Consider the following 14,915-nt stretch of genomic DNA (forward strand, 5'->3'; position numbering starts at 1 on the left):
AGTTCATTCAGCTCTTCCTTCTCTGGCACCTTCTGTCTGAATGGGGACCCCAGGATCACTCTCTGCAGTGGTACTACCTTGAGAGGCGGATGCTTAAGCTTAATATTGCTTAATTAAGCAGTATTGATAAAGCTTAATACTGTTTAAAATCCTTTTATATTTTTAGTCACTTGAAAATTAAATGTAACATACATTTATCATACCTATTTGAAATATATTATTAAAAATCAAACCACTCTCTGATTAAAATTCATTTAGCCCATATGTTTCTCAAATTCTTTTTTCTAGATCATGTTTTGCTAAGATATACAATTAGAGCCCTGGGAGAGGGGGGAGGGATTCTTATGTATTAGGCCCAGGGAGAAGGGCTTCATTTGCATATGTAATCAACCAGCTTGTAGGACCATTTTACCTGCCTGTGAGCAACAAAGCCATAGGAATAAGATACTTTACCCTCAAGTATATTCTGACATTCATCTCCCAACTGTAGAATGATAACAAAGGGTAAACAGGAATGCGGTCAATCTGCTCCCCTCCCCTGCCCGCAATTCTGGTTAATTAGCCCACATAGTGCTCACAGTTTTCAACTACTGATGCTAAGTCACTTTCTTCGTATTTTTTCTCAGGGTTAAGGAGATATTAAATAAAGATTGCAAACCAAAAAAGGAGGCCAGCAACATTGAGATCTGACAGGCTCCAGTGAAAACGAAGGGGTCTGTTCAAGCCGCATAGATCAATAGTGTCAGCTTGTAATCTGTGTGATCTTATTCAAAACAGACAATAAACCATTCTCTGAGGATAAATAAGGCCCAACAGAAGGAGAAGCTGTAACCAGGCCTCACTCCCCACGTCCACCTAAAGGAATATTGCCGTGTGAGCTTACAGCTTATTGTACAGTTTGTCTTTCAATAGGGAGTCTTTAACTATTAAATTGTCAGCCCGCAATAGGACTGGTTCAAGGCCATCTTTCCTTCCCCCCCAAAAGTAATTTCGCTCTTTAGCAATTTCCCAAGTTAATTTAAATAAGAAAATAGAAGGCTTATCTAGAGTACAAAATATGAAAAGCTTTATAATGTATTTCAAAACACTGGCATGCCTCTCTATTCAGTTCTTGGGGAGGAAATTCAGTATCCCACAGTACCCAACTGTTGTCATGGAAACACTTCTGGTAGGCAGATTCTTATTGTTACTGTGGTCATCCAGCTGCGGGCCCAGAAGGGAGGAGCTGCAGTTTTACACTACAAAAATGCCAACTCCCTCCTTTTGAAGGAGATCAGTGAAAGATTAATATTCAAGGGTAGAAAACAACTTACCCCCAGAGAATGTGATGGCCACCAGAGCCAGATCCTCTTCTGCATACTGGATCTTTTCTGCCACGACTTTTAGGATCTCTTGGGCTATACTGGAAACTTTTGCCTTCACACTGACATAGGAGTGCTCTGTTACATACACGTGGCAGAAAACTGCACAAGTGAAAAGAATTGTTTGGAAACAGAGAACAGTGGTCACGAGGTATAGACTTTTCCAAATCAAGGCACCTTGATCAACTTTTCTAAATCAACCCACCTTGCTATTCTCTTCAGTATAACACATATAGAGTTAGATTTTTTATATATGTACAGGAGCACCTGAGAGTGTATGTCTATAAATGTGTGGTTCAAACACATGAAACTCAGATATTATAAAGCCAGCCAACAAGCACAAGTAGTATTTAATCTTTTCATTATGTAATGAGAGACCTGAGTCACACAAGTGTGTACTCATTGTAGAAACCATCTGACCATAATACAATGGAATCTGTGGTACACAGACTGTATTTTTAAATCCCTTCTTTGACAGTTGCTGAGATCTCCCAAAGCTGCATGTTAAAGTGTCTAATTCATAAATTTTTCCTTTACACTCCATTTCAGAACAATCTCAGTGGCCCAATCAAGAACACCGTATTTTGCTATTAGAATTCTCATAAGCTTATCTAAAAATCTGTCATCTGCCTTGGTTTTTGAGTTCAGCCTTCTCAATCATTTAAGAATGACTCCATTTCTCCCATCAAGGTAGTGATGAATTTAGTTTCCAAATGGAGGTCACATTTCTAGCCTTTTTAATTTCCTTTTTATTGTCTGTGGTGCTAATAATTATTACTAGGACATTATCACTATCAGGGTGAATGGGTCCTGAAAAATGTTTTCTCTATGATATTAATAGCAGAAGCTGTTTTAATAGCAATGGAAGTAACTGACACATTGCCTCTTATATCAGTTACTATAAATGTATAAAAGGCACTAGCTTCTTCCAAATAGACAGAAGGACAATAATATACTTACATATTCTACTCTTTGGTGTTGCAAAAAAATTGAGAGTGAAGCTTCTGGAGAAATTTTACATGCAGTTTAAATGGCACCACAAAAATAAACCCAGGAATGTTTTCATAGAAATACAAATGAAGCAAAAGTCTAACTATGAGTTTATATGTATAGAACCTAAAAGTAAACACACCACCAGGAGACACTTGACATATTTGGTTTGGTTGGGTACGTCACTAAAACAACAGCATGTAACAAATAGTTGTTTTGTATTTTGCCAATAGACTAGTCAGAGAGAAAAAGGCTTTCCTCCTTCCATAGAAAGATGGAATTTTTAAGCAAGGCAAAATCTGGTCTATAAACCACTATATGCAGGGTAAGTTTACATCTTGCTAAATAAACTGATAAACAAAAAGAGGCTGGCGGCCTTGAAATACTTTGCCTCTTTGCGGCTCAGCTTGGAAAACTATACGATGAAACTTTAAGACAAATGGGCAAGGAAGGTCAGCAACGAATGAATTAGGAAGTTAGATAATTTTATTTTCTCTTTCACTTGGTACGGATGACACTTAATATGAGCCAACAGAACCATCTATCAGCAGCATTATATGCAAACACTATCTAATGTAATAAGCATCCTTGTGACTTCTTTTACAACTACCAGAAATTGGGCAAATATTAAATGATCACACTCAGAATTTCAGCATATGAAGAAAGATGAGTCAAAAGGGAGTCTGTGAGTCACAATTGCATTAAAATTTTAATTTGCTGTGTTTTCCAGCTCTGCACTTGACTCAACCTTTATCTAAAAGGAGAAAACCACTGTTAATATTTCTTATTTCACGTAAATAAGCAGTGACTAAGGACACAGTAGATAGGCAGCGCCGCCCACACAGCCTGGCCTTGCAGGAGCTTCTACTGTACAGTCTTCTCTCCATAAGAGTTTCTTCTTGTGGACTGAGTCATGGACTGACTCAGCCCAAATCTGCACATTGACTTTGGTGATCCTTCCAGTTAGTCAAAGGCAATGGGCTGATGAAGGCAGGGAGGAGATGGTTCTAGGAGGAAAAGGCTGAGTTTACTGTTCATTTTTACCTCTTCTCAAGAATGCAAGGAGGCTCCAGGCATTGTCTCCTTTCCTTGCTTCCCAAATTATAAGTATCCTTGGTGCTTGGGACAGTATTATGTGATCTAAGAAAACCATAATGCTCAAAGAAAGAAAAGAAAAACCATGCTATTTGATGCTAACATGCTTATCTGAGGGGTGACAGCTGGAAATGAATGTTAGTCAGGCCGATACGCCAATGTAGGAGAAAAATGGTGGCTAACTGCTACCTACCCCCAAACCCTCACTTCAAACCATACTCACTTTCCTCCGTTTCAGTCACAGTTCCTCTATGCTGGAGCCAGTTCTCCTTAAGACTGAATTGGTGGAAAAGGGCTTTATTCTGTGAGATGGGAGAAAGAGAACAATGAATGAATGCATTCCTGCCCTTTGGAAAACCATAGCTGTTTACAACATGTTCCAAAAGAGCTAGCCAATTTTTTTTTTAATATGAAATCCACCCATCCAATCTTAGAGAAATAAACTGGGAGTCGCCTCAACTAATGCAAGTGGTGGTGGAGATTCTGAGCAATCTGATGGGCCTGGGCTAAGGCCAGCAGCAGGCCAAAAGCCCCTATATTTATTCCCTGCAACATGATTCTTCACATCTGGCTATTACAAACATCCATAGAGTCTCCTGAGATAAACATCATTTCCCCATTCCAACATTAACCTATAAGGTATAAGTTATCACAATCCGATCCTCTGCTATTATGTTTTTCACGGAAGCAACTTTGAGATGGTTTCAATACCTCTGCTGTAGTACAATGACTTTCCTAAGGGACACGGGCATACTGTTCATTATGATTATCCACCTGATATAGCTGTGTCTCCCAAACTTGTGCCTGACATCTCAGTCCGTATTTCCCCCTCATCAAATTGGACTGAGAACACATTCCCACTTGCTACCTTCTCTTGCGGTTGTATTAAAAGTGCAAATATTTTCTTTACAAGACTTCTTTCCTCTTAGAGTCAAGATTCCTCCTACCTGGATTTTGTTTTTTGACATAAACATTTTAAAATTCAAATTTATATCACTCCAGGGATAGCAGGGAGTCCCAAGACTCTAAAATGCACCACAAAATCAGCAGAATGTCAAAAAGCCAAGGATACACAGCTAAAATCAGATATGCACCAGCACATGGATAACTAAAGGAAAGCGCAGAAAAGCTGCAGCCCCAGGCACCCCGCCTTGTCGTGTTCTGCTCGAGGCAGTATTCATTTTAATTATGAAACATGCCAAGGGAGGCAAGGCAAGGTCTCCAAACCGGATCACCTAATTTTAGGTATAGAAGCATCTGCTTACCTTTTTTTGAGGTGAATATTCATCTACAGTGCTGAAAGGAAAAATGGCAAGAAGTCAGTCTTTGTCCCAAACCCAGAATAATGCAGTTATTGTTATGAAAGACTAATTTGCCAGCACTAGGCAGAGGATTTTGCTCTTTAAAAAAAATAAAACACAGTATTCATTAATTCACTATGTACAACACATTTGACATTGGGCTCTGAATTTCAAATGAGCCAGGAAGTAAAGAAGTTATGGATTCAACAGATGTACTTTGCCTTCTATCCACAGAAAGTGAAGCTCAGAAGTGAGGGAGGAACTGGATCTGCTCAGTCCATGGGAACTCAGTCCACAGAAATGAGGATTTTTAAAAATTGCAATATTTAGTCCATAGAAATAAGTTTTCTCATACAGTGATAGTGACAGATTTTAGGTGAAATTATTGCTATTTACATAGCTAAGTCATTCAGCCAAGGCACATCTTCTCCAGGATGTGTCTCTGTGTGGTGGAACTGGGAACACTCTGCCCGTCTCTGATCATCTCCGCAGATGCCCACCTTCAAGTGCCCTCTGAAGGCCACCTCCACTTATGAAGGAGCCAGTACTGGGGCCAATTTCATATATCATTAGGTGAACTATAAATTAAAGGTATCGATCTTGCTCTCAGAAAGAAACACTTTCTCCTCTATTTGTGTACTGGGGCTAGAGAAAAAAAGTCACGAGTTTTACATTTAGGGCTTGAATCTTACTCTAGAATCTAAAGCTGTTTCATAATCTTATAAAAATAGACAAGAATCTTTTTTTTTTTTTTTTTTTGAGACAGAGTCTCACTCTCTCACTCAGGCTAGAGTGCAGTGGCATGATCACTGTTCACTGCAGCCTTGATCTCCAGGGCTCAAGTGATCCTCCTGCCTCAGCCTCCCAAGTAGCTGGAACTACAGGCATGTGCCACCATGCCCAGCTAAGTTTCTCTTTTTTGTAGAGGCGGGGTCTCACTATGTGGCCCAGGGTGGTCTTAAACTCCTAAACTCTTGGACACAAGTGATTCTCTCACCTCTGACTCCCAAAGTGCTGGGATTACAGGTGTGAGCCACTGCCTACCAAGAATCTTTTTTAAATATCATTTTCTTATTTTACTTTATTATTTACCATTTTTGTGTAGGTTTTTAAAATGGAATGTATTAAATTTCCATTAATGTATTTGATGAAATGTGTTTACATGTATTAAACCATGAATTAAAGTTTCCCAGCTGTAACAGGTCTGCCTCATAGCACAGAGCAATTTCCATATGGGGAATTATTTTGAGGACAAGGTTGTCCTTTTTTTCTTTTTTCGATTTCATTTATTAGTTCATATTTTCATATAACTCTTAGCCTATGGAAACATAACATAATGTAGACTGTAATAAAAGAAGACCATCAACATTTACAAAATTCATCTCTAAGGTACAGTACTAACTTGCACTCTACTTTTAAATCTCTCAATGTAAGATTTTGATGATTGAGGACTATACACATGGTTTGCTACCTCAGATTAATTTGCAATGAGGTCTCCCTTTACTAAAATTAAGTGAAGCTTTAAATCACAAATTAGTAATCTGAAAGGCTTGAATTAACATCTTCTATGAGAGGTGCAATTTGTGACTGTTGAAATCTTAACAGAAGCTTTTCACAACTTGACAATATATGTGCTTTATGTTTACGAAATATAAACTACACTGTAAATCACATGACAATTTTTCCTTTTAGATGAACTCTGTGGCTAAATCTGAAAACTGAAAGACTTGATGTTTTCTTTTACCAAAATTAGTAAAGGGACTTAATGGTAATATCAATAATAGTAAAGTTGGGTGTTGCCAATCTGAAAGATTAATGACAGATACCTAGGGGACACTTAGACATGCCAAGAGTCATTGAGTAAATGGCTTTTTAAAGTCTTTCTAAATTGATAAAGAAACCTCAGGGAACCCATAAAATTGAGCTTTTAAAATGCTCCACAGGCCGGGTGTGGTGACTCACATCTGTAATCCCAGCACTTTGGGAGGCTGAGGTGGGCGAATCACCTGAGGTTGGGAGTTTAAGACCAGCCTGGCCAACATCGCTAAATCCCATTGCTACTAAAAATACAAAAAGTAGCCAGGTGTGGTGGTGCACGTCTGTAATCCCAGCTACTTAGGAGGCTGAGGTACAGAAATCGCTCGAACCCAGGAGGTGGAGATTGCGGTGAGCCGAGATTGTGCTGCTGCATTCCAGCCTGAGCAGCAGAGTGAGACTATGTCTCAAAAAATAAAATAAAATAAAATGTTCCACAACTCCCTGGGACCTATTTATAAAACTTTTCCTCTCTATTCCATAGAGATAGTTACAAGCCCCAAAATGACAAGTTAAACAGACTTTTAAAATTAAGTAATAATTTACTAATTGTTTTTATGCACCCGGTTGTTATGGCCCAGGTTATTTTTACTATATAAAACAGGGTTAAAACAATAGTTAATGAGCTGAATTCCGTGTTCTTTCATTTTGAGTTATAAGAACAAAACATACAATTTACTACTAGAAAAGCTAAGGCATCAAGATGAATCTGAGTCACGATGTTCAAAATCAACTTTTATGTATAAGGCATTCCAAATTCTATCATATTTGCTGCTGTTTTCTTTCATTAACTATAATTAGGAAAATGAAATACTTACTGACGACGGTGCATTCCAAGTATCTTTTGAAATTCTTTCAATTCTTTTTCAAGTATTGGATATTCATAAACATCATCCAGTACATTCCTATATATGGTCTGGAGAAAAAAGACAAATGACAGCTCAGTGGTTGAATGCCCATTTTGTAGGGATTAAGACTCATACCATGGCTATCCTAACACAGGAAATAAGGAGGGATTCAGGACAATGTACGGGTTTCACCAGGTGCCAATGAGATCCAGAGTGGGATCATAACTCGTAGCTCCTCTCTCAACTGCCATGGCTCTCTTATCTGCTTTCAGGGCCATAGGTGGAAATTCTGGAAAGAGAATTCTAGAGATCCCTGGCTGGCTGGCTACTAGAGATTTCCAGCCCATTCTATATCTTAAAAAATAATAGGCCGGGTGCGGTGGCTCACGCCTGTAATCCCAACAGGCAGATCATGAGTTCAGGCAGGCAGATCATGAGTTCAGGAGATCGAGACCATCATGTCTAACAGGGTGAAACCCCGTGTCTACTAAAAATACAAAAAAAAAAAAAAAAAAAATTAGCCATGCGCAGTGGCGGGCGCCTGTAGTCCCAGCTACTCGGGAGGCTGAGGCAGGAAAATGGCGTGAACCTGGTAGGCGGAGCTTGCAGTGAGCCGAGATTGCGCCACTGCACTCCAGCCTAGGCGACAGAGACTCCGTCTCAAAAAAAATAAAAAATAAATAATAGTAATAATATAGGTTGGGTGTGGTGGCTCAGGCTGTAATCCCAACACTTTGGGAGGCTGAGTTGGGAGGATTGCTTGAGCTGAGTACGAGACCAGCCTGGGCAACAAAGCAAGACTCCATCTCTACTAAAAAGAAAAAATTAGCTGAGTGTGGTAGTGCATGCCTTTAGTCCCAGATAGTCAGGAGGCTGAGGTGCAAGGATCTCTCAAGCTCAAGAGTTTGAGGTTGCAGTGAACTATGACTGCATCACTGCACTGCAGCCTGGGTAGCAGAGCAAGACCCTGTCTCAACACACACAAACACTCACACACACACACACACACACAAACACACACACAATTCCACATAATCATTTGGGAGAAAAAAGTCAATTGAATTAAATTAAGCAGTTGCTTTGAAGACAACATGAGTTTAAAGAGTTGGTTAGACTCGTTTTTAACTGGATGCCTAAATGACAACGAATGTTGAATTCAAAGTGATTTCCTTCATGAAAGGCTGAGTCTATTTAGGCAGTTGCCTACTCTGAACTAGAACTCTTCCTTGCTAGAATTCCATTGTATTAATCATATTAAGTCTGTCCTAACCTGCAGACTTAATATGATTTTGGTGGCCAAAGGAATCCAACTGTCTTATTAATCATCTCTCCAGATAATCATCTGTGTTGAAAAGATATTGAAGCCTATTAATTAGAAAAAATAAATCAGTTTGTCTCACTCTAAATGTAAAACTAGATTATATCTGTTACAAATTATTGCTTAAAATTCTCAAAGTATACCATGTCTGACAAATGTTTCATAGAACATATATTGTCAATATAGTTTTTAAATGATAAATAATGTTTTATGCAAATATTATATATAGAGGACTGGTTACTTTAAACTTATAATGAATATCAACATATTAAGCTATATCAAATTTTGAATGTTTTGGTTTACCTTCCTTAATTATTTCATTAGCAATCAAAATTTCCATGACTTTTAGATAGAGAATATCAAGCTTCAGAAGTCAAAATAAACTTATATATTCTCTGAATCACAACTTGACTATCACAAGAAAGCTGAATGACTGTTATCTACAAATGAGATTTTTAAAATGCATAACTAAAAATAAAATCAGTTATTTGGCATCAAATAATATCTGGAAATGTTGGATTACCTTTAAAAACATTTTCGAATGTTCATCTTCATGTAACCAGTCTTTGTACAGAGCAATCCACTGGGAAACGAGATGCAAAACTTTACGTTTCCTACGAGGAACATCTGAGTTTTCCTCTTTGCCTTGATACTTCTTAGCAGAATAGGTGCAAATGGTTAAGAAAAAATTATATTGTTGAAAAATTTAAAATATGAAGACATCCATTTACTCTTATTTTTACAAAATATGTGAAGGCATACAAGCGTATAAACATGCAGGAAGAATAGAATATGGGTAGGGAGAACAAAAGGTGTGCACTGAAAAGAGCAAAAGTAAACTGAGGAAAATGACTGAAGTATACTCAGTGGGCAGCCAGGAAGTGAAGGGTTGGACCATTTCACTGACAGCTGCTGACATGGTTTCATAGGCAACATGCAGTTAATGCCAGCCCAAGGAGATACTAGGTGGCCCATTAATTTCAACAGTGACTCCAAGAAGAGAGCTAGCCTCACTATACAGGTGAATACTATTTCAATACATTTTAGGTCAGAATGAGGCCAGATGCTGTCTGGTCCTCAGAAATTCACATTCTGTAAAACCAGGTGCTTCTAAAGTAGTTCCAAATGAGTATAGAGTTCTGCAACACAATTTGTAATGTGATTCAAATGACCACTCCTAGGAACTTACTTGAAGAAAACATTGGATACATGTGTGAACACAGTGGTAAAAGGGACCGCTAATTTTCATTTTAAAATAAAATGAAAAATTATTTCATTTAAAATAAAAAAAGGAAATAACCTAAATGCCTCAGCAACTGAGAACAGTTGACTAAGTTATTAGATATGCATTTAATGGACTATTCAGCAGCCAGAAAAATGATGGCCCAGCAGTACATTTACTGACGGAGAATATGCACAATGTATTGTTGAGTAGAAAAGCAAGTAAGAAAAGAATATGTTAGGATGATCTACTTCTGTTAACAATGTTTATTTATATGATTAACATCACCACCTGGAGGGATACATACTGAATAGTTAACAGTGGCTTCTCAAGGTAATGAGATTTTAGAGCACATGAATTATTTTTATTGTACTTATTAGCATTTCCTAATTTATACACGATGACCATATGCAAACTATGCTGTTAAAATTACATAAAAATAACAACCTCAAAGGCAAAGTGTTTAAATGACTAGGAATGCAACAGCAGCTTGGCATATTCTAAACCAATCTATTCTTGTTGTCTCCAAAATGATAAGTTCTGAGTGTCTTGGACACATTAAAAAGATGACTAGGAATAGGGAGTGCTATGACATCAAACACTTGAGGGTTGTTGGACAGGATTATATATTCTTTAACACTGATATAGAATTGCAACATTGGAATAAACTTTATTTCAGGCTTTGCTGATATTTTAAAATATAATTTAGTCAATGTCTCCCCATCCTGGAAAAATACATTAAGACCATCTTTGATTTCCACCTGTGAAATAAACTCAGGCAAACACAAAAAAAATCTGTTTCTATTTCTTTCAGTTTTTCTCTTGAAAGGCAAAATATAATAATGACTTGTCTAGGCCAACCATGGTGGCTGATGCCTATAATCCCAGCACTTTGGGAGGCTAAGGCAGGGGGATTGCTTGAGCCAAGGAGTTTAAGGCCAGCCCAGGAAAGAAAGTGAGACCTCATCTCTACAAAGAAAAAAATTAACTGGGTATGGTGATGCACATCTGTAGAGCCAGCTAGTTGGGAGGCAGAGACAGGAGGGTCACTTGAGCCTGTGAGATTGAGGCTGCAGTGAGCCATGATCGAGCCACTCTACTCCAGCCTAGGCAACAGAGCAAGACCGTCTCAAAGATTTATCTTACATTATTTCCCCTTAAACAAATGTTCTTCTCTTCTTTTCCTGTGAATATAATACCTTCACTAATACAAAAAAAAGAAACCAAGAAAATTAAGAAATGCAATTTTTTAGGTCATCATATGTAAATGAAGCTATGAACTTTGTAGTCAAGCTGCATATATATGTTCTATAATTATGGACTAGCAGAATAAAACAATTTCAAGAAGCAACACTTCAACCATTCTCCATTCACAGTTATTGGCTTTACCTTGTTTTCCTCCCTGCAAGATATATATTTAAAATATATTTACCGGTTAAATTTGCATTTGTATTAATCTGATTTCCAATATTAGGATACAGACATTCTTTTACATTTTGTCTATGCTAGATTACACTGATTTATAAATTTAGCTGCTGATGGAAATAGTGGGAAGGCATGTGGTGAGAGTTATAACTTCTATGTAATGCACAGAATATTAGCTGGCCCAGAGCTACGAATTTAATGCTCTTTATGATGCTATTAAATACTATTACAATAAAAATACTTATCTAAAATATCTAAAACCAGCACAAATAGCTTTAATCTATAAATAATGTTTTAAAACCACTGGAAAAAAACAGAAATAATTTAGACCACTTCTAAGAAGTTGGTTGTAGTGGAATATGTAACACATCTTCACTAAGATGTGCATAAAAATATCTCACGTTAAATATAGATTCCCTTTGTGTTTGTGGTATTATTTCATAAAAGGCAGAATGCAAATACACAGAAACAATCATAAAGAAAGACTTCTGGCTTAAAATGTTTTAGAGTTCATGAGTTTTGATTATAGGTAAAAAGGCTCATAAAAATCTGAACTAAATTTTTGTATATAATGTCTTAGTCAAAAGACTCAAAACATATATATATCCAAGTTAAGTTCTAGAGATTGTTTAGGGACATCCTATAGGACATTAAATTATTAAATGACAATCACAAATAATATTAGGATCATAGTTAAAGAATGTAGTTTAAAGGTATCTCATTTGTTATAAGTATATTTTATATTACTTAATGGGTGGTAATTGTTTTAGAAATATGTTAGCATTAAAATGTAAATGAAATTAGCTCACAGATATTTTTCCAAAACACTTGAAGAAAGATGTTCAAAATCTTATCATTATTGCTAAATGTCTTAACACTCCACTTGAAAGCTGTGAAGGAAATCTGCACATATTATTGAAACTTACCAAATTCAAAACTAAATAACGTTTCAAGATCAATTTTATGAACTGGTTCTAAAAAGTGGCAAAATATCTACTATAGCTTTGCTTGGTCATAGGATATAGTAAAGCACTAAAAGTAATCATCATTTCCAGTTATATATTTTTTTAAGAGAGATGTTACTTTATGCCCTTTATGAAGTTTTACAGTATTCTTTTAGGTGGAAAAATGCTGTAAAGTTGGAAGACATGTAAAAATTATTTAACAGAGAAAGGATATTAAGCATTATCATTAGGTCTTTTGCTTGTTTTTGAAGGCAGTCTCCCTCTGTCATCTAAACTGGTGAGCAGTGGTGCGGTCTCAGCTCACTGCAGCTTCAACCTCCTGGGCTTAAGTAATCCTCCTCCCTCAGCATCCCATGTAGCTGGGACCACAGGCACATGCCATCATGTGCCAGCTAGTTTTGGTATACCTGTATATATATATACAGGTATACCAAATGTATATATATATACATATATATATACAGGTATACCAAAATATATATATATATATATATATATATATATATATATATATATACAGGTATACCAAAATATATATATATATATATATATACAGGTATACCAAAATATATATATATATATATATACAGGTATACCAATATATATATATATATATATATATATATATATATATATATATATATATATATATATTATATATATATATACAGGTATACCAAAATATATATATATATATATATATATACACCAAATATCTATCTATCCATATACCAAATATATATATCATATATATATATATTTCAGAGATGGAGTCTCACTATGTTGCCCAGGCTGCTCTTGAACTCCTGGACCCAAGCAATCCTCCCACCTTGGCCTCCCAAAGTGCTGGAATTACAGGTGTGAGCCACCACACCCAGCCATCATTAGGTCTTAATAGAACTTTAGTATATACAAAAGCAATCCATTTTCCTTAAAATTTTCATGTGGTTTAGAGTGGAATCTTCAGTTCCATTTAATAAAAACAGTACAGCAACAGCCTATTTAAACACTAAAATGCGTCTGAATACATTAAATACTGTGAAGCAAGAAGACCATTTGGAGACTTTCAGTAAGTTTACATGGCTTTGTTTTGTGGCCTTTCAATGATCCTATGTTGCATCTCTTCTAGTTAGTGAATAAAATTATAAGGCTTCCTTAACTGGTCATTAACCTTCTAATCACATCCATCATTCTAAGAGAGCATGCAGTGACAAAGCTGTGAAAAGATGACTGTTGATTCCAGGGGTTAGGTTCGACCTCCCATGTGGGGGAATGGCCTGTCTCCCCTGAGACACTTGCCAGGAACATGATATCACATATGTGCATTTTCCTCCACAAGTGGTCTGACATTGAACTAACTGATTCTCCTTTAAGTCCATTTATTCCATGATCTTGCCATTCCACACAATCTCTTGACTCTGGGGTTTACCCAGCAGGCCAATTTTGCCTCCAGATTTCTAAGCAATCATGAGGCACAGATGTGAAGCAAACGTAACATAAACAGTATAATATAGCCACAACGTAGAATGTGAAAACAGCTGTTCACATTTCCAGTTTCCCCTGTCTGTCTCATTTTATCTTCTACCTTGGATATCATTACATTAATATTTAACATATCCACACTCTACTATGGAGTTGAATAAATTAAGGAAGGCAGTTAATTCCTAATGTGGGACATCTGTCTGAGAGGAAGCAGACACAGCAGCCTGAAGATAATGAAGGATATTGCCTTAACAGAGCCTGGCACAAGTCATCAGTTGTCATGAAGACAGTGTACGTGAGAAGGAAGTCATCCAGGAGAGTCTCTGCAAAGAAAAAAAAAAAAATACAAGGTAAGCAAAGAGGTGGATAAGAAGAGCAGCTGCTTATCTGGGCCCCAGAACCATGTGCATGGCAGAAATATGATATTGATAGCTGTGGGAGGGATTAGAATAGGAGAATTTTAGCCAGGAAGGACATTATTTATTAAAATTAAGATATGAAAAACTCCTTATATCAAATGCCTCAAGCAATAAGATATTTTTGTTGCAGAGCTCTCTAAACATACAATTTTGTTATCATCTTGTTTTCCTGAAACCTCATTTATATTTGTGGGTAAAGATGATACAGAAAACAAATGCATAAATAATGTGCTTTAAAAAATAAATTTTACAAGACTTCTGAGGTATACACTCAAGTCCTACAGGGAATAAAGCCCTCATGTGTTAATAAATTAAGGTTTTTCCAAAGCCATTTACTTAAGTCTAGGGCAAGAACAATGAATAATAAAACCCAGAAGACACATATCAGGTTCCAAGGCCATTCACCTTTATCTCTTAAACGCATCTTTAAGAAGTTGGGAAAGTGAGGAGTGATTTTCTTAGTCTTGAAGAGAGACAGAACTGAGTCCAGTTAAAATTAGAGAGCAGGTACAATGTATCACAACACACTTCTTCCTAATTTCTTTTTTCTACCAACCAAACCAGGCTACGTTGTTATCATCTTTGTGCTTTGAGTGTTCTTGGAAGAGTTCAGTTTGTATACAATATGTAATTGCTAAAGAGGCAAACTCTGACCTTCAATATAATTTCCAATA

At 36.7% G+C, this 14,915-nt stretch overlaps 1 protein-coding gene across 2 annotated transcripts in view; it reads right to left on the reverse strand.

The window, feature by feature from the left end:
• The window catches only part of RAPGEF5 (Rap guanine nucleotide exchange factor 5), a 241,341-nt gene that overhangs the window by 33,985 nt on the left and 192,441 nt on the right, over positions 1-14,915 (reverse strand). For both annotated transcript variants that reach the window (XM_003252640.4, XM_030822213.1), the window contains 6 exons: positions 14,067-14,145; positions 9,252-9,396; positions 7,381-7,478; positions 4,712-4,742; positions 3,670-3,748; positions 1,314-1,463 (listed from right to left, as the gene is read on the reverse strand). In XM_003252640.4, coding sequence (XP_003252688.2) covers positions 1,314-1,463; positions 3,670-3,748; positions 4,712-4,742; positions 7,381-7,478; positions 9,252-9,396; positions 14,067-14,145 — 582 coding nt within the window. The remainder of the gene's footprint in view (positions 1-1,313; positions 1,464-3,669; positions 3,749-4,711; positions 4,743-7,380; positions 7,479-9,251; positions 9,397-14,066; positions 14,146-14,915) is intronic.

This window comes from Nomascus leucogenys, chromosome 11 (assembly GCF_006542625.1).
Source record: "Nomascus leucogenys isolate Asia chromosome 11, Asia_NLE_v1, whole genome shotgun sequence".
NCBI lineage: Eukaryota > Metazoa > Chordata > Mammalia > Primates > Hylobatidae > Nomascus > Nomascus leucogenys.